Here is a 21731-nt window from a genome sequence, read left to right as displayed (position 1 = left end):
TGTGATGACGAATCGTGAAGAAATCCAGATGACGAACGAAAACCAGTGAACACCAAACAGGAAATCAAGACAGGAACTGAAACTCCGACGGGGACTGGATACACACACACGGAAGACACCAAAACAACGATCTGACAAAGAGAGACAAGTGCGGTGAGACTTTATAGGTGAATGGATTGACTGCAGCTGTGATGAGAGTGAGATCAGCTGGATCGCTGATGCGCTGATCAGAGCGGTAACGCCCACTCGCACACACCCACACACACACATAACAACAAGTACACGAGACAAGAAGGAAACAGTGAATTCATGAACCGTGACAGTACCCCCCCTCCTAGGAACGCCTCCGGGCGTCCCCAGACTCCCTTACCTGTCGATTGTAATCATCAATAAGGGAGTGATCCAGGATGTCTCTAGCAGGTACCCAACTTCTCTCCTCCGCACCGTAACCTTCCCAGTCCACCAAGTACTGGAAACCGCGTCCCCTCCGCCTTGAGTCCAGAATACGGTTAACCGAATATGTAGGTTCCCCTTCTACGAGCCGCGGCGGGGGGGGAACCGGGACAGGCGGATTAATACAAGAACGAAACACAGGCTTTATTTTGGAAACATGAAAGGCGGGATGAATCCTCCTGTACACTGGAGGGAGTTTGAGGCGGACTGTCACCGGACTAATGATCTTGGTGACAGTGAACGGGCCGATAAATTTGGGAGCAAGTTTATTAGAGACGGAGCGTAGAGGAATGTTCTTGGTAGAAAGCCACACTTTTTGACCAACGACGTATACGGGAGGCCTAGACCGGTGGCGGTCGGCTTTGGCCTTGGTGCGCGCCCCCACCTGGAGTAGAGTCTCACGGGCTCTAGTCCAAGTGCGGTGACACCTCTGGACGAAGGCGTGAGCAGAGGGAACCGCGACTTCGGATTCCAGACTAGAAAAAACTGGTGGCTGGTAACCTACACTACACTCAAACGGAGACAGGCCCGTAGACGACACTGGTAATGTATTGTGGGCGTACTCCACCATTGACAATTGTTGGCTCCATGAGGAAGGATTCTTGGAGACCAAACATCGCAACGACCTCTCCAAATCTTGGTTGGCTCTCTCAGTTTGACCATTGCTCTGGGGATGAAACCCTGAGGACAGACTGACAGTCGCTCCCAATAATTTACAAAACTCTTGCCAAAATTTGGACACAAATTGGGGTCCTCTGTCGGAAACCACGTCTGTCGGGAGGCCATGTAAGCGAAAGACGTGGTCAACGACAATCAACGCTGTCTCCTTGGCTGAAGGTAATTTGGGCAAGGGAATAAAATGGGCCGCCTTCGAGAACCGGTCCACCACGGTCAAAACTACCGTGTAGCCTCGGGAGGGCGGGAGGGCGGTAATAAAATCTAGCGCAATATGGGACCAGGGTCTCGAAGGGACAGGCAACGGTTGAAGTAACCCATCTGGGGGTCGATTGGAGGTCTTACCAACGGCACAAACAGAGCAAGCCAAAACAAAACTGTGGACATCACGAGCCATAAGCGGCCACCAGAATCGTTGCTTGACCAAAAACTTGGTACGACTAACTCCTGGATGACAAGCCACGTTGGAACAATGCCCCCACTGAATAACGTCAGACCGTAATCCCTCCGGTACAAATAAACGGTTCGGTGGACAATCGGGCGGAGGCGTTACCCCTTCTAAGGCCTTCTTGACCTTCGATTCGACCTCCCATACGAGTGTGGAGATGAATAGAGTCTCCGGTAAAATGCACTCGGGAGTGGACGGGCGTTCGGAACGATCAAAAATGCGCGATAAAGAATCGGGTTTGATGTTTTTAGAACCCGGGCGGTACGAGAGAGTAAAATCAAAACGTCCGAAAAAAAGTGCCCACCGAGCCTGCCTGGAGTTCAATCTTTTGGCAGTCTTAATGTATTCCAGATTCTTATGGTCGGTCCAGACGATAAAAGGCACCCCCGACCCTTCTAACCAGTGACGCCATTCTTCCAACGCTAACTTGACTGCCAACAACTCTCTGTTACCAATGTCATAATTTCGTTCGGCAGGGGACAAACGATGAGAAAAAAACGCGCACGGATGCATCCTGTCGTCTGTGAGAGAGCGTTGGGAAATCACTGCACCTACCCCCACCTCTGACGCGTCGACCTCCACCACAAACTGACGTGCTGGATCAGGGGCAATGAGGATGGGGGCTGAAACAAAGCGGCCCTTCAGTTTGGCAAACGCAGCCTCAGCTGCGTCTGACCACCTGAACGTAGTTCTGGGGGAGGTCAAGGCAGTCAGAGGTGAGGCTAGTTGGCTGAAATTGCGAATAAACCGCCGGTAGAAATTAGCGAACCCCAGAAACCTCTGTAGGGCCTTACGGGAATCTGGACTTGGCCAATCCACCACAGCCTTAACCTTGTCAGGATCCATACGTATTCCCTCAGACGACACAATGTACCCTAGGAAAGGAACAGACTGTGCATGAAAAACGCATTTCTCCGCCTTGACAAAAAGCCCATTCTCTAGCAACCTCTGAAGCACTCGTCGAACGTGCTGCACATGTTCCTGGAGAGAAGAGGAAACTATCAATATGTCATCCAGGTAGACATATATGAACTGATCGACCATATCTCGCAGCACGTCATTGACGAGTGCCTGGAAGACTGCTGGGGAGTTGGACAACCCAAAAGGCATGACCAAGTATTCAAAGTGCCCCCTGGGGGTGTTAAAAGCAGTCTTCCACTCATCCCCCTTCCTGATGCGGACCAAATGATAAGCATTACGTAAGTCCAATTTAGTGAAGATGGATGCTCCCTGTAACCTCTCGAAAGCTGAAGACATCAACGGCAAAGGATAAGTATTCTTTACCGTGATGCTGTTCAGCCCCCGGTAATCAATACAAGGTCGCAGAGATCCGTCCTTCTTCCCCACAAAAAAGAACCCCGCCCCCGCTGGAGAAGAGGAAGGGCGGATGAACCCCGTTGCTAGAGAATCAGAAATATATTTCTCCATAGCCTCCCTTTCTGGGACAGAAAGCGAATATAACTTGCCTTTAGGCGGAGACTTACCTGGCAATAACTCTATGGCACAGTCATAGGGACGATGCGGAGGAAGAGAAGCAGCACGAGACTTACTGAACACCTCCTTCAGGTCTTGGTACTCCGCGGGCACGTTAGACAAATCCACTGCCACCTCCTGAAACACAGAAACAGAAACAGACGAACAGGCAGACACAAGACAGGACTCATGACATTTACTGCTCCATTCCAATACTGAATTCTTCTGCCAGTCTATTTTGGGGTTGTGATTGATGAGCCAAGGATGTCCGAGAACAACAGGTGCGAGAGGTGAGTCCAGTATGTAAAATGAAAGGGTCTCAGTGTGATTGCCAGATGTGGTGAGTGTGATGGGTCCGGTGATGAGTGCAATGGTGGGTAAATCCTGGCCGTTGAGTGCATGAACAGCGATCTTGTGGGTGAGTGGTTGGATGGGAACTTGGAACTTGAGTGCAAATGAATGGTCCATGAAATTACCTTCGGCCCCTGAATCCACCAGTGCGTGACAGTCGTGATTGTGGGCTGACCATCTTAGTCTTACCGGGAGGAGCGTAGATGTTGATGAGGTCTTCTCAGCGGAGATCCCACCCGACAGTAGCCTCATACTTACTGCCGGGCTTGGCCTTTTACCGGGCAGTTGTAAGCATAATGTCCTGCGGCGCCACAGTACAGGCAAAGGCCTTGGGATCTCCGCCTTTCCTTCTCCTCCCGGGAAAGCCGAGCTCGACCGACCTGCATGGGCTCGTGATCGTCGACGAGGCTGACCGCGTCCCTGCCGCTGGACCGCTGATTCTCAGTTCCTCTTAATCCTCGGCTGGGTAGCATCCGTCGCTCGACCCTAGTCAGTCGTGCATCCACTCGAAGTGCCAATTCCACCAGTCCATCAAGGGAAGTAGGAAGGTCCAGGGCGTAGATCTCTCTTTGGACGCGGTCAGCCAGCCCATGCAGGAACATGTCCCACTGCGCCTCCTCGTTCCACTGACACTCAGCCGCCAAGGTCTTGAATTCAATCGAGTAATCTGAAACTGACCTCTCTCCTTGTTTAAGTTCCGCGAGCATCCGAGCCGCCTCTCTCCCGGCAACCGCTCTGTCGAAAACTCGTTTCATTTCGGCGGCGAGTGTCTGGAACGAGGCGCAGCAAGGGTCTTGATTCTCCCACACCGCCGTCCCCCATAGAGCTGCCCTCCCAGTCAACAAGGTCAGCACAAATGCCACTTTGGCACTCTCGTTGCAGAAAGTTCTGGGCTGGAGGGCAAAATGCATCGAGCAACGTGTCAGAAAAGCTCTACAAAAGTTGGGCTCACCCGCGTATGCTTCCGGAACAGGTAGGCGGGGCTCCGACTGGGAGGCGCTCGCTGATGGTGTGGGGGGAACGGCCGGTGTGGGTGGCGCAGTGGGAGCTCGCAGATGTTGAATTTGCTGGGTGAGCTCGGACACCTGCGTCACCAAAGCTTGAACAGCCCGGGCCGTATCATTCAGATTCTTCTCCTGACTGTCCATCCGCTGAATGCTGGAGTTTACAAACTCATCCAAAGTTGAGGGATTACTCGCTGCTTCCATTGACAAGGTCAGATCGTTATGTCACGCTCAATGAGACGGAAGCAATAATGCAAGTAAAACTCTTTATTGAGGAAAATAGATGAACAAGTCTCTCTCAGGCTGGAATAGATGAACAAGTCTCTCTCAGGTTGGAATAGATGAACAAGTCTCTCTCAGGTTGGGTGACGCAGGGACAAGATGGTCAGCAATCCGGTGGTGTAGTGATGTGATGACGAATCGTGAAGAAATCCAGATGACGAACGAAAACCAGTGAACACCAAACAGGAAATCAAGACAGGAACTGAAACTCCGACGGGGACTGGATACACACACACGGAAGACACCAAAACAACGATCTGACAAAGAGAGACAAGTGCGGTGAGACTTTATAGGTGAATGGATTGACTGCAGCTGTGATGAGAGTGAGATCAGCTGGATCGCTGATGCGCTGATCAGAGCGGTAACGCCCACTCGCACACACCCACACACACACATAACAACAAGTACACGAGACAAGAAGGAAACAGTGAATTCATGAACCGTGACAGATATAGCCTATAAGAAAAAGAGCAGATTGGTGATCGACTAGACAGTTGACTGGGAATCATCTGCCGGCATTTGGTAATATTTTCGCATTAAACAAGAACTGGAATGGGGGAAATAATATTCTTAAAAGTCTCTATTCGAGTTATTGAGGTTATTATGGGAGTGTGAGAATGAAGTGGAGAGACTATCGATTCCCTCTGACTCTACTTGAGGGAGTCGTGTCTCACTTTCAGCAGAAATGATGTTAAATGACAGTGGTATTGATTTCCGTTGGTCCAGAGATGGCAGAAATGAAAAAGCTGCTGTTTATTTGTTTCAGTTGTCAACTGGGATCAAGAATACCAAGTGCCATCCTTGTCATTTATTTAAAGGAATAGTTCAACCAAAACTGAAAACTCTGTCATTAATTACTCACCCTCATGTTGTTCCTAACCTTTCTTTCATCTTTGATACTTAAATGAAGATATTTGAATGAAATCTGAGAGATGCTTCAGAAAGTTCGTAATGGGATTGTAAAACTAATCCATATGAATTGAGCGGTTTAGTTCAAATTTTCTGAAAAGACTCGTATTGACTACATTAAATCTGTTCATCGCTTTATATGATGAACAGATTTAATTTAGGCTTTTATTAAGCACAGTTCTTTTCCCATCGGGAGGTTCAAGGGTCGCTGGATTCTGCAGGCTCATTTAATCTTTCACGACAAGTTTTAATGATGCACAGATTGTTAGCGGTCAGTTCACACACTTGTGTTTCCTCTTACGGAGAATCTAAACGTATGACCAGGGCTTGATATTAACATCCACCAGTCCGTCAAATGTGTGTGTGTTTCAGCAGTGGTGTGTAACGCAGTCACTCCTACTAGACACTTTGGCGGGTTGAATTTTATATATAATATGTAAATTTTTCAATCCTAGTTTTTAAAAAAAGGAATCTGAAATAATAAACTAAGTGCAATGTAGTGTTGTCAGAAATATCGATTTTTCAATACATATTGATACTGAAATACCTGAGACGCTTCCAATACTCATTTCCGCAGAATAGACACATGATACCAGCTACTCTTTCTCTTTCTCTCATCTCTCCGTAAGCGAGTGACACACAAACCTGTCTCTCCTCACTCAATCCTTTCATTTGCTCTGGATGAATATTGTTGGTGTAACAGAGCTTGAGTTTTGGCTTGGGATTGTGCATATTCAGCATAATTTTGCACCGATTTTATGCTCACACCCAAAGTACGGCACATAAAGCCGCCTCTCAGTATTAAGTTGAGTTATTTTTCGCTGCTTATTGCTCTTAAACTGTCAAACACACACAAAATAATGTCAAAATACCATCCTTGGTGAGTATTCACATAAACACAGTCAGTTTTAAGTGAACACAAACAGTTGAGAGAGATAACGCATGTGTAACAGTATAATGGATCCGTGCGTCAGGTCTTAAAGTGACAGCAGCCTAATATTCCGGCTGCCAAAAATATCTATATGGCAGTTTTTCCCCATGGTATCGATGTCAAAATTGTGGCCAGTGAAAATGCTGAGTGGTTAGTAACTTTGGAAAACCACTAGTCACAGCGGATGCTGAGCAAAAAAGTTAATGTCAAGCCCTGACTGAGTGAAAGTCATTAAGAATCACTGTTTTTGGCCAGTGAATGGTGGAATCAAGTCTTATTAAACACGTTAAGATTAGTCATTAAACGATAATTGTGTTCTGTTTGAATTATGTGTTGTTTTCCTGTTATAGTGTTTTAGTGATCAGATTTTACTTGACTGCCTCTGAATCCCCTGTTCTTGTGTGTATAGGGTGCTTCTGCGGTTTGGGACTGATCTACTCCAATAAGACCTGCACTATGCCATCCGTCAGCTTCCAGGACCTGCCTCTCAATATCTATATGGTTATCTTTGGCACAGGCATCTTTGTCTTCGTTCTCAGCCTCATATTCTGCTGCTATTTTATAAGGTAAATCTGATCTCATGCACACACAGGACAGGTGCACAAGCATATCTATCTTATCTATAACAGGAATCTGCTGTTCTCACAGCACACATGTAGACGTCAGAGCGGCTCGTGTCACCAACACATTTGATGGGTGTTAATAAGTGAACGATGGTATTACAGGACAATGCAAACTGCTTCAAATATCAATCAAAATATGCCAATCCACTTTACAATCCAGTTATATTTTATGGTATTGTAGCGTTTTCTTTGAAGTTAATTTCTTTTCTTTTTCTTTTTCTTTATTTCCTTATATATTATATCCTATCATTTTTGTTTCTTTTCTTTTCCAATATCCTATCGTATATAACACATATCCTACCATACCCTATATCCTTCCCATCTGATATATCCTATCCTTTCCTATAATCAAATATCAAACACGTCATATACCATATATCCTACTAGGGCTGGGCGGTATATCGAGTTTGTACAATACATCGATCTTTTTTTAAGAAACGATGTGGAACGAGGCAATACCGTTTTAATGGATATACAGTGGTTTGATACGAGCGCATCTGAAAAATAGCGGAGGACGCAGAGTGATCTGCTGCGGGGAGAGTGCTTCATCATCCAGTTTGTCCTAAACATGATCCATGCTTTATATTAAGGACTTTAAAATCAATGGTAAGATTATAACACGTATGGTTTAAAGCGGCTTGTCCCGTCAGATGTTCTGACATATCATGTGCTGACAGTAGGGTGACCAGACGTCCCGAAATATTCGTGACAGTCCCGAAATCTAAACTGTTGTCCCGAATCCCGAATCTGGCCCTAATTGTCCCGAAAATTATACTAAAGCAAATTCTTGAGTAGTTATTGTCTGATATACATTAAAAACTGTCTGCGGAGGTTGAGTCGTCCTGCAACCAGCCCCCGCCGACTGCTCATTGGCTGCAGAATCTTTTTTGTTTCTTTTTTTGAAGTTCTAAAAAAATACCTTAGGCGCGAATCTAGATCCTGGGAAAGACAGGAGTGCTGGAAACAGTGAAAACCTCCATGAAATATGCTGATGTCGGGCCTCCACAACCTAGGTAGGCTATAGCTGTGTGAATTTAAAGTTTTATTGTTTCTATTCATTTATCTAATTAATCTATATGCACAAAGACAATAAGACCTTTTTGTCCCCTTTTTGTTTTAAGCCTTGATGAAGAGAGCGCAAGTTGCTGCAGCCGCGAGGACAGTGATGCACGCGTAAAGGAGTGATTGTTCGCGGCACTGTGTACAAAAAAATACTTTGCTACACAATTATTTTGTTATTTTCGTTTAAGCTTATTAGCGTTAGGCTATACTGAAAGGTCTGATTTATGCACTGTTACTTAAAACAGTCATTGTTTTTTTTTTTTCACAAGACATTTGAGGTCATGATTTCAATCTCTTTTTTTTTGTGGCAGACTAAAGACTAATGACAGACTGTTGATCTTAATAAAAATATGTTTGGTTCAGGTTTGAAATTCATTATCTTTTATTATAGGCTACGCAGTCTAATATCATAGAAGTATCCTATCCTATCCTATCCTATCCTATCCTATCCTATCCTATCCTATCCTATCCTACCCTACCCTACCCTATCCTGTCCTATCCTATCCTACCCTATCCTATCCTATCCTATTCTATCCTCTCCTACCCTGTCCTACACTATCCTATCTTACCCTATCCTACCCTATCCTATCCTACCCTATCCTATCCGATCTTATACTATCCTACTCTATCCTATCCTATCCTATAAGCATATATCAAACACGTCATATACCATATATCCTACCACACCCTATCCTATCCTATCCTACCCTATCCTGTCCTATCCTATCCTACCCTATCCTATCCTATCCTATCCTACCCTATCCGATCTTATACTATCCTACTCTATCCTATCCTATCCTATAAGCATATATCAAACACGTCATATACCATATATCCTACCACACCCTATCCTATCCTATCCTATCCTACCCTATCCTATCCTATCCTATCCTATCCTATCCTATACTATCCTATACTATCCTACCCTACCCTACCCTACCCTACCCTACCCTATCCTATCCTATACTATTCTACCCTACCCTACCCTACCCTATCCTAGTGCTGGGCGGTTTGACCAAAAATCAACATCACGTTTTTTTTCTAAATTATACCGGTTTCACGGTTTTTACCGTTTTTTTTTTTTTTTTTTTTCAAGCATGATGGGTGTTAACCACATTTTCTACTGAGTGAGAGAGGAAATACTGCAGTAGATTTACTTATAATATCCTATTTTATTGTCATGAGTGAATATTATAGGAAAAATCCACACTAATATTTATAATACAGGTTTGCAAGGCTGTTTACAAAGAGGTGCCAGCAGGACGCGCTTTAGGAGCGGCAGAAACAGTGGTTTCCCCGGTAACGGCTGTACACAAAGCAGCAACACTGCTTTATCAGGAAAGATAAAGAAAGATTCAATCGTAATAACAAAGAAACTTTTCTAAAGACCATCAGTTCACTTCAGATACGTTAATACAGTATAAAAACACGCAGAATACAGAAAAACCTGTATTCTACCCTATCCTATCCTATCCTATCCTATCCAACATTATGCTATCCTATACTATACTATACTATACTATACTATATTATACTATACTATACTATACTATACTATACTATACTACCCTATCCTATCCTATTCTACCCTATCCTATCCTATCCTATCCTACCCTATCCTATCCTATCCTATGCTATCCTATCCTATCCTATACTATACTATCCTATCCTATCAGCATATTTCAAACACATCATATACCATACATCCTACCACACCCTATCCTATCCTATCCTATCCTATCCTATGCTATCCTATAATATCCTACCCTATCCTATCCTACCCTACCCTATTCTACCCTACCCTACCCTACCCTATCCTATGCTATCCTATCCTATCCTACCCTACTCTACCCTATGCTATCCTATCCTATTCTATCCTATCCTATCCTATCCTATCCTATGCTATCCTATCCTATCCTATCCTATCCTATCCTATCCTATTCTACCCTACCCTATCCCATCTTATCCTATACTATCCTACCCTATCCTATCCTACCTTACCCTACCTATCCTATGCTATCCTATACTATCCTACCCTATCCTATCCTACCTTACCCTACCTATCCTATGCTATCCTATCCTATACTATCCTATCCTATTCTACCCTACCCTATCCCATCCTATCCTATCCTACCCTATCCTATCCTACCCTACCCTACCCTATCCTGTCCTATCCTATCCTACCCTATCCTATCCTATCCTATTCTATCCTCTCCTACCCTGTCCTACACTATCCTATCTTACCCTATCCTACCCTATCCTATCCTACCCTATCCTATCCGATCTTATACTATCCTACTCTATCCTATCCTATCCTATAAGCATATATCAAACACGTCATATACCATATATCCTACCACACCCTATCCTATCCTATCCTACCCTATCCTGTCCTATCCTATCCTACCCTATCCTATCCTATCCTATCCTACCCTATCCGATCTTATACTATCCTACTCTATCCTATCCTATCCTATAAGCATATATCAAACACGTCATATACCATATATCCTACCACACCCTATCCTATCCTATCCTACCCTATCCTATCCTATCCTATACTATCCTATACTATCCTACCCTACCCTACCCTACCCTACCCTACCCTATCCTATCCTATACTATTCTACCCTACCCTACCCTACCCTATCCTAGTGCTGGGCGGTTTGACCAAAAATCAACATCACGTTTTTTTTCTAAATTATACCGGTTTCACGGTTTTTACCGTTTTTTTTTTTTTTTTTTTTCAAGCATGATGGGTGTTAACCACATTTTCTACTGAGTGAGAGAGGAAATACTGCAGTAGATTTACTTATAATATCCTATTTTATTGTCATGAGTGAATATTATAGGAAAAATCCACACTAATATTTATAATACAGGTTTGCAAGGCTGTTTACAAAGAGGTGCCAGCAGGACGCGCTTTAGGAGCGGCAGAAACAGTGGTTTCCCCGGTAACGGCTGTACACAAAGCAGCAACACTGCTTTATCAGGAAAGATAAAGAAAGATTCAATCGTAATAACAAAGAAACTTTTCTAAAGACCATCAGTTCACTTCAGATACGTTAATACAGTATAAAAACACGCAGAATACAGAAAAACCTGTATTCTACCCTATCCTATCCTATCCTATCCAACATTATGCTATCCTATACTATACTATACTATACTATACTATATTATACTATACTATACTATACTATACTACCCTATCCTATCCTATTCTACCCTATCCTATCCTATCCTACCCTATCCTATCCTATCCTATGCTATCCTATCCTATCCTATACTATACTATCCTATCCTATCAGCATATTTCAAACACATCATATACCATACATCCTACCACACCCTATCCTATCCTATCCTATCCTATCCTATGCTATCCTATAATATCCTACCCTATCCTATCCTACCCTACCCTATTCTACCCTACCCTACCCTACCCTATCCTATGCTATCCTATCCTATCCTATCCTATCCTATCCTATCCTATCCTATCCTACCCTACTCTACCCTATGCTATCCTATCCTATTCTATCCTATCCTATCCTATCCTATCCTATCCTATGCTATCCTATCCTATCCTATCCTATCCTATTCTACCCTACCCTATCCCATCTTATCCTATACTATCCTACCCTATCCTATCCTACCTTACCCTACCTATCCTATCCTATGCTATCCTATCCTATACTATCCTATCCTATTCTACCCTACCCTATCCCATCCTATCCTATCCTACCCTATCCTATCCTACCTTACCCTACCTATCCTATCCTATCCTATCCTATGCTATCCTATCCTATCCTATCCTATACTATCCTATCCTATTCTACCCTACCCTATCCCATCCTATCCTATACTATCCTACCCTATCCTATCCTATCCTATCCTACCTTACCCTACCTATCCTATCTTATGCTATCCTATCCTATCCTATCCTATCCTATCCTATCCTATTCTACCCTACCCCATCCTATCCTATCCTATGCTATCCTATCCTATCCTATCCTATCTTACCCTATCCTATCCGATCTTATACTATCCTACCCTATCCTATCCTACCTTACCCTACCCTATCCTATCCTATCCTATCCGATCTTATCCTTCTTCTCTCCTATCCTGTCCTATAAGCATATATCAAACATGTCATATACCATATATCCTACCACACCCTATCCTATCCTACCCTATACCCTATCCTATCCTATCCTATGCTATCCTATAAGCATATATCAAACACTTCATATACCATATATTCTACCACACCCTACCCTACCCTATCCTACCCTACCCTATCCTATCCTATCCTATCCTATCCGACAGTATGCTATCCTATCCTATCCTATACTATACTATACTATACTATATTATACTATACTATACTATACTATACTATAGTGTTGTCACAGTACCAAAATTTCAGTATTCGGTACCAATACCAGTGAAAATCCACGGTTCTCTGTACCAATTTCGCCACCAAAGCTTAATTTAGATTAAATTTACATAATTATATTAAAGTGTATATCACAGTTACAAAAATGGAAACTGTAGTATTAAAAACACTTTACAATAAGATTCCATTTGTTAGATAACATAAAATGACCTAACAATAAACAATAGTTAGGCCTATATACTGTCGCAATTATTCTCCTTGGGGTTAATTTAAAAATACATTTTTAAAATCAAAAGTTAACATTATTTCTGTTAACATTATTTAATGCACAATAAATGAAGTGAACAAACATGACCAATCAAGTGTTTATATTAAATAACATTCACAAACATTAATTAAAGTTGTAAATATATATTGTTTACTCAATGTGTTGATGTTAGATAACGCATTAAGTGATGTTAATGAATGGTATCTTATTGTAGCGTTACCAAACTATACAGAAGATAAAACTTGTTTTATTTGACTTGACTGTAATTTAATCTAAAACTGCATTCATATTTAATTTTAAAGGAGAACTCGGCAACTCTAGCGAACTCTAGTCACTTCTTCGCTGATTTTTCCTTTTGTTGTCGCATGTTTTCCCCACGAGCTCCCCGTACAGCTGTGGGGGGTCGTATATGTCACAACACGGTCGTAAAAAACTCTCTACCGCTGCTCATGTGCGTTTGTTTTGATCGGAGCAAGCCAACTGAATCGTGTGGAGCTTTGTCTACCAAGGTGGGTAATCTGGTAATACATCATACATGCGTGTGTGTTTATGTTGAATTGCCGTAAAGCGATTCGTGTTTCGCGCTCGTTCTCGTTCTCGCTTCTCACGAGACTTCCAATTTCTATTTTGCCGGGACGGTAGTCCCCAAGTTGCAAGGTTGGTTTTCCGCCTGGGAACGCTGGGGGGAGCGGGGAATGTCCCCAATATCACCAGAACAGGTTGTTTAACCATCCAAATGATTTCTAGACAGTTTTATTAAGTTAAAAAAGTTACCAAGTTCTCCTTTAAAAGGGCTTTTTAAACCTGCTAAGAGTTATCCAGCCAAGAATAAAACTAGAACTGCTTTTCTGACGGACTGATGTTAATGACGGCTTTTTATTTCTCATCTCCATAAATATATCTAGTAGTAAAGCTAATGCAAGAGCTAGAAATCAATTAATTCTTTGCTAATACTTCCTCGTCATCATGGAGAGCGCAGTTCGCACCGCTTTCTCCTTTCCACAATCGCTTGTTCTCCCGTGGCGTCTGTCGTTGCTATGCATCCATGAACATAGGCGCGCATGGGAAAACGAGCGCACCGCTTCTATTATGATTACACGCTTCTACATGTATTGCCATTTGAAATAACTAAACTGCACGCGTAAAAACATCAGCAGCACATCAGCAGCACCGCCGGTCGCCATGTCTCAGCGCTTTTATGAAGAGGACGCAACTGCACGTGCTTCGGGCATGCACCCGCATTAAATACCGGGTTTGAGAAAACCTGGTACCATGCCGTTTAAAAAAAATTTTGTACCGAAGTACCGGGTCTTTTGACAACACTAATATACAATACTATACTATACTATACTATACTATACTATACTATACTATACTATACTATACTATACTACCCTATCCTATCCTATTCTACCCTATCTTATCCTATCCTACCTTACCCTATCCTATCCTATGCTATCCTATCCTATCCTATCCTATCCTATCCTATCCTATCCTACACTACCCTACCCTACCCTATCCTATCCTACCCTATCCTATCCTGTCCTATCCTATCCTATGCTATCCTATCCTATGCTATCCTATACTATCCTATTCTACCCTACCCTATCCCATCCTATCCTATCCTATCCTATCCTATTCTATCCTACCCTATCCTATCCTATCCTACCCTACCCTACCCTATCCTATGCTATCCTATCCTATGCTATCCTATCCTATCCTATCCTATCCTATCCTATCCTATCCTACCCTACCCTACCCTATCCTATCCTACCCTATCCTATCCTGTCCTATCCTATCTTATGCTATCCTATCCTATCCTATACTATCCTATCCTATTCTACCCCACCCTATCCCATCCTATCCTATCCTATGCTATCCTATCCTATCCTATCCTATCCTATCCTACACTACCCTACCCTACCCTATCCTATCCTACCCTATCCTATCCTGTCCTATCCTATCCTATGCTATCCTATCCTATGCTATCCTATACTATCCTATTCTACCCTACCCTATCCCATCCTATCCTATCCTATCCTATCCTATCCTATTCTATCCTACCCTATCCTATCCTATCCTACCCTACCCTATCCTATCCTATGCTATCCTATCCTATGCTATCCTATCCTATCCTATCCTATCCTACCCTATCCTATCCTGTCCTATCCTATCTTATGCTATCCTATCCTATCCTATACTATCCTATCCTATTCTACCCCACCCTATCCCATCCTATCCTATGCTATCCTATCCTATCCTATCCTATCCTATCCTATCCTACACTACCCTACCCTACCCTATCCTATCCTACCCTATCCTATCCTGTCCTATCCTATCCTATGCTATCCTATCCTATGCTATCCTATACTATCCTATTCTACCCTACCCTATCCCATCCTATCCTATCCTATCCTATCCTATCCTATTCTATCCTACCCTATCCTATCCTATCCTACCCTACCCTATCCTATCCTATGCTATCCTATCCTATGCTATCCTATCCTATCCTATCCTATCCTATCCTACCCTACCCTACCCTATCCTATCCTACCCTATCCTATCCTGTCCTATCCTATCTTATGCTATCCTATCCTATCCTATACTATCCTATCCTATTCTACCCCACCCTATCCCATCCTATCCTACCCTATCCTATCCTACCTTATCCTATCCTATCCTACCCTATCCTATCCTACCCTATCCTATCCTATCCTATCCTATCCTATCCTATACTATACTATACAATACTATCCTATGCTATCCTATCCTATCCTATCCTATCTTATACTACACTATACTATCCTTTCCTATAATCATATATCAAACACGTCATATACCATATATCCTACCACACCCATCCTATCCTATCCTATCCTATCCTATTCTATACTATCCTAAACTATCCTATCCAATCCTATAATTATATATCATATATAATATCCTACCAAACCCTATCTCATGCTATATTAACCTATACTATACTATCTTATCCTTTCCTATATCATATATCCTATCCTATCCTTTCCTATAATCATGTATCATATATGTCATATATCATATATCCTACCCTATCTTATCCTATCGCATATTTGATATTTGATAGTTTTACAGTCAAAGACCCAGAACCAGATATGATGAATGACACAGAGTCAGAATTATAATAAATTTAAGAAAAGTTTTACTGAAGATAGTTTGCAGTTTCATCAGCAGAAGTGAGCTTCAAGACTCACACAGGAGTTTGTAGGCCGCCCCGCTCACACTTACAAAGATCACAGCAGTTATACCCTTCACCAAGGTCTAAGCTACGTCCTTGCTTCAGGTTGCAGTTTCTGATTGGCTAAGAACACATATAGTCACACATGGATAGATAGGAGAGTATGTCACCATTAGTCAAGATAATTATCGCACGATTCCTAGATTTAGGTCTGCGGTGACCTCGGAGGTCGGAGAAAGGCGTCTTCGGGTTCTGTTGTTGCATGCCGAAGTGTCCCATAGCTCCTACACAAGACCTGCACAGAACATCCAACACACACACAAAAGCTCTAGGGAATCACAGCTTCTCCAAGGTTGAAAGAGCCTGAGCTAACTATCATCAGGACAAACTACCAAAACATACTGATAATACATTCCCTTCTCAGGAAGAAGTACAGATACTACTCACTTTAGTTTCTAGAGAAATACACATGAAAGAGGTACTGTAATTCTGTAAATCAGGTGAAGTCACGTATAGTTGGACCCCTGTAACCTTCACTCGTCAGCTAGAAACAGATAGATAGACAACAAATGTTAAGATCACATCAGAATGTTCCTAAAAGCAGCTCGTTAACACTCAGCAAACATATGATTAACAGTATATTTGAACCACTCACTTCTTGAATATAGAAATGATTTATGTAGAGATGCTTATCCTTGATTATGAATCACTCATTACATATACATTGAAGCAGCAGCGGATTCCAATCCACCCACTTCAATATCCTATCCTATCCTATCATACATCAAATATTATATCCTATTTTTGTATATCCTATCCTATCCTATCCTATCTCATATAATATCATATGTCATGCCATATCATATATCCTATCCTATCCTGTTCCATTTCTTTTCTTTTCTTTTTAATTCAATTAATTTAATTTATTCTTTTCTTTTTCTTCTTCTTTATTTCATTATCCATCCTATTCTATCCTATCTCTTTTGTTTCTTTTTTTCTTTCCTTATCTATGCTATCTTATCCTATTAATTTTTTTTGTTTCCTATCCTTTTCTTTTGTCTATGATCAATGTGTTTTGTTGTAAACAACTGTAAAATGAAGTGTATTGATGGCAAAGCACTTTTTTTATCAATTTATCATTATTTTAAATGATTTCTCTGTTGACTATTGGACAACATGTAAATCACGTCAAATGCAAATGAAAGCCCTTCAAGAATTAGCATTGCAGACGCTGAAGAGCTTGTGTCGTGATTCTACTGCCATACAAATCAGTGATTCACCGGTGAAACTGAGCTCAGGTTTAATCCTGGACCTGAAAATGACTCATGCCGTGTCCATGTTACAGATTCAGCCACACTTAGTGAGTTATAATTTCACTTTATCTTGAGTTATCTCTTTCTTACTGTGAACATGAAGACCAGAATTCACATCAGACCATCTGATTCAGTTATCACAATTACTTAAAATCAGTCATAGTATCCCAATATAACTTTGATGTTGACAGTTTCGTAAGTGACTTAATATAATAAAAACACCAAGACACCAAGATTATACTTCTCATAATTTTTCAGTAATTGTATGCTTTATCTTTCCTATGTCATCAATAGTAAATTGAGACATCAAGCCCAAAGTGAGCGCTTTGGATACAGAGAGGTAAGAGAGAGTAAGAAGAAATGCTTTAAAGAAGTCATAGCTGACATATTTATCATGATAGTCAAGGCTAATTGTACTTTCTGTTGGCATTTGTGTCGATTGCAGGTTATTTTAAAAGGAGACCCGAAGAAGCTGAATCTTCATGGGGTAAGAAACTGCCTTGACTCCTGGAAAACCTGGAAATATCAGGGAGTTGTGGAAACTAATCAAATGCTTTTAATAGAAGTCTAAGAAATTTCTAGAGTAAATACAATCTTTTTTTTTAGTTATGCTCAGCTCTAAAACATTAAGGGCTGGATTTACTAACAGCTTGCTCTAGCAAACCCTATTTTGGTGTTCAAAATTTTTACTAAAGACATAAAAATTAGCAATGACAAGGTGAGGACACAGTTATTTTTGAGGCTGACCGTAGAAAAAATAAGTATACTTCAAGTTCATTTTATTAAGTATACGTAGGTAAAGTATATTTTTAAGTATACTTTATGTAGGAAGTATACTAATATCAATGTACTAGAAGTATACTTGTAAGTGTGTTGTTTCCATACTATGTTAGTTTACTTTTATTTAATACTACTTTAGTATTACTATTTAGTTTACTACTAACACTTATAGTATACTTGAAATATACATTTAACTCTTTCCATTTTAAAAACATTTTATTCTAGCTTTGGTGGTTGAGTAGATTCCCCCTTCTATATGTAAAGTGCTTTTAGTACCCAGAAAAGCCATATATAAATGTAACGAATTGTTAATTAATTATTATATCAAAACATAGATGGAGTAGATCGAGTTCATCAACACCTCCAAAGCCTCAGTCCTATATCATCAACATTAAACAGCATATAAATCATAACTGCCTAATGTTTCTGAATGAAATGTTGACCCAGGATTTTTATTTTCAAAAAACGCTTTCAGGGAAAGAGTTAATATCGCGAGATCTCTACACCCCTATAAATACTGTAATTTGTCACAATATTGCTGCTTTACTGTATTTTCGATCAAATAAATGCAGCCTAGCAATAGATTATCTATAATTGAAGCTTCCATGCATTTGTTTCCTCTTTTCCTCCTTGTTTTGTCCCTCTACAGCAGACGTGTGCCGTGTGCCTGGAGGACTTTAAGGTGAAAGATGAGCTGGGAGTGTTGCCGTGCCAACATGCCTTTCACAGGAGGTAATAAGCAGGAGTGAAACAGCTGGTGTTCATAAAGCTTCATCTGCTATTGTTAGCAGCACTGCGAATGACAGGAGACGGGCTGATCCCGAACTATACTGCGCTGTTTCTCTTCAACATTCTCTGTTTCCCTTTGTATTTAGGCCCTTTTGTTTACTGATGTCTATTTAGATATAGCAGATATTGCAGGTTTTGATTAATACCAATCGGATATTAAAATTAGATTAAAAAATCTAGAAAAAGGGAAAAGGGTAAATACTAGGGGTGTAGCGATACCCTCATGTCACGATTCGATACATGTCACGATACTGAACTCACGATACGATATTAGTGCGATACTCCAAGATACATGATAAAAGGTTAACAAAAAATGTACTGTTGATTAAAATGCTAAATTTGATATTACATTGTGTGTGTAAATGAATAGGCTGTGGAAACACAATGCACAGGACAATAGAGACACCAGAATAACAATATTCATGATTCTGAAGCTGAAAATACTGAATTATTTTAGACGAATATTCTTGCACTCTGTCACTGACTAGATATATTTAAGATAATGTAGGACACTTTTTACTGCTAACATTTGGCATTATCAGGACACACAAATATTCCCCCATTGCATTATTATATCATATATTTAACATTATATTTAGTAGTTTAATGTAGTACTGACACTAAAACTCTGTAAACTTAATTTTTATTCTCACACAGTAATTTTTATTTTGGGTGAACTACACCCAATACATATTGTCACCCTCCACGATTGATGTATTTTTGTATTGCGATATATAGTGACACGTTATATTGTTACACCCCTACAAATACACATGCGTGTTGTTGGACTAATTGCAGTGTGTGTGTGTGTTTGCAGGTGTGTGGTGAAGTGGCTGGAGGTGCGCTGTGTGTGTCCCATGTGTAATAAACCCCTGGGCGGATCGCCGGAGCAGAACCAGAGCATCGGGACTCTGCTGGACGAGCTGGTGTAGACGAACATCTGACTCTCTCTGGAGTCTTTTACAGACATCAACAGCCCGAATACTCTCTGATCCGACACCTTATTCTGAGACTGAACCTCACAGATCAATTAAACACAAGGGAAACCATAGATGCTTGACTGAAGAAACTTGAAAGGCTTTATATCTTTTGAGAAAAGGCCTTTAATTTAACATTGAAGTCTAGCCGAGCTGTTCAGTCAATGTCAGTTTGGATGCTGACTCGAGGCTAATTCACTACAGGTTCTCTGAGGAATTTACTGTATAAAGGGGTTTATGTGTAAAATTAGGTCTTTGGTCAACACTACTTCAAGGTTTATGAAGAATTTGAAGTTGGAAATACTTGAGTGCTTTATAAACTCGTAAGAACTACAACTACCACGAGGATGTGAGTTTTAATACTTGAGCAAACAAACAACCATTGTAGTCTTTAAAGGATTAGTTCACTTCAGAATTAAAATGTCCTGATAGTTTACTCTCCGCCACGTCATCCAAGATGTTCATTTCTGTCTTTCTTCAGTCGAAAAGAAATGAAGGTTTTTGAGGAAAACGTTCCAGGATTTTTCTCCATATAGTGACTTCAATGGGGTCCAACGGGTTGAAGGTCCAAATGTGAGTTTCAGTGCAGCTTCAAAGTCTCGACAGCCGAGGAATAAGAGTCTTATCTAGACAAACCATCTGCCATTTTATAACAAAAATAAACATTTATATACTTTTAACCACAATGCTCAACTTGCACTTGCTGTGATGCGCCACTCATTCACGTTGAAAGGTTTACAAAGCCAATGTGCAAAGACTAAGTCAAACGGCACCTACAAAAAATAAATAAAAGGTAAAACAACGATGTCGGATGATTTTGAACTTAGAGGAGAAAATGAGTTTTTCACCCTACTCTACATTTTTTAACCTGAACATGTTTGACCTTTCAACATGATTACGCATCGCAGAGCTAGTGCAAGACGAGCATTTGATTTTTTTTTTAAGAAAATGGCGGATGGTTTGTCTAGATAAGACTCTTATTCCTCGCCTGGATCGTGTCGAGACTTTGAAGCTGCACTGAAACTCACATCTGGACCTTCAACCCGTTGGACCCGATTGAAGTCACTATATGGAGAAAAATCCTGGAACGTTTCCTCAAAAACCTTAATTTCTTTTCAACTGAAGAAAGACAGACATGAACATCTAGGATGACGTGGGGGTGAGTAAACTATCAGGAAATTGTAATTTTGAAGTGAACTAATCCTTTAAGTAGAAACGTTTTAAAGCACACAGCAGTTTTACAATTGTCATCTGAGGTATCAATGTGTGTAATTCAAGTTGTAGAACAAACAGTGCCAAAATGAAATGTAAAAATAGACCGTATTTTACTCCAAAACCACTAAAAACCCATCTGAGACTCCTATGAGAGCCCATCACTGGGTTTTAGGACTACAAACTGAACATCTCTACTGTAAATGCTCTACGTAAGACCGGCTGATGGAGGACACTGCGTTTACAGCGTTCCAGCAGCAACAGCACAGTGCATTGGGCCCAAAGAAATTCATCACAGAGTGAATGAGTGTGTGAGTGGGTTTTACAGTCATCAGTAGTTGTGACAGATGTCGCGTTCATTCTAGATTATATGTGCACAAATCATCGACTGTCTTAAGAGATTTTAAGCAAACACTACCACAGAAATGGGCTGCCAGTGAAAACACAAGTGACTTTCTTTTTGTATTTGGAGTTTTTCGTGTTTGTTCATTGTAATCTGTTTGCCATTGTTATCTGCAGTGTTTTAGTCAATGTTTTCACACCAAAAAAAAGAACATTTGACAGC

The 21731-nt window shown here is 41.2% G+C and overlaps 1 protein-coding gene across 5 annotated transcripts in view; it reads left to right on the top strand.

Annotated features, from left to right (window-relative positions):
* rnf122 (ring finger protein 122) overlaps positions 1 to 21731 on the top strand; it is a 33761-nt gene extending 12030 nt beyond the window's left edge. Inside the window, exons 1-7 of one of the 5 annotated variants that reach the window (XR_014029000.1) lie at positions 4919 to 5047; positions 6936 to 7092; positions 17703 to 17748; positions 17854 to 17895; positions 18838 to 18920; positions 19795 to 20277; positions 21148 to 21731. Coding sequence is in view for 2 of the 5 variants with exons in the window: in XM_081349850.1 (XP_081205976.1) it covers positions 6936 to 7092; positions 17703 to 17748; positions 17854 to 17895; positions 18838 to 18920; positions 19795 to 19909 (443 nt within the window). In the remaining 3 variants the exon portion in view is untranslated. Of the gene's footprint in view, positions 1 to 4916; positions 5048 to 6935; positions 7093 to 17702; positions 17749 to 17853; positions 17896 to 18837; positions 18921 to 19794; positions 20732 to 21147 lie in introns of those variants that run through there. The other 4 variants (XR_014028999.1, XR_014029001.1, XM_081349851.1 and 1 more) reach the window with 4 other exon arrangements.

This window comes from Scardinius erythrophthalmus (assembly GCF_964197995.2).
Source record: "Scardinius erythrophthalmus genome assembly, chromosome: 20".
NCBI classification, from domain to species: domain Eukaryota; kingdom Metazoa; phylum Chordata; class Actinopteri; order Cypriniformes; family Leuciscidae; genus Scardinius; species Scardinius erythrophthalmus.
Note: the sequence above shows the minus strand (reverse complement) of the source record. Positions and strands in the feature narration are given on the sequence as shown.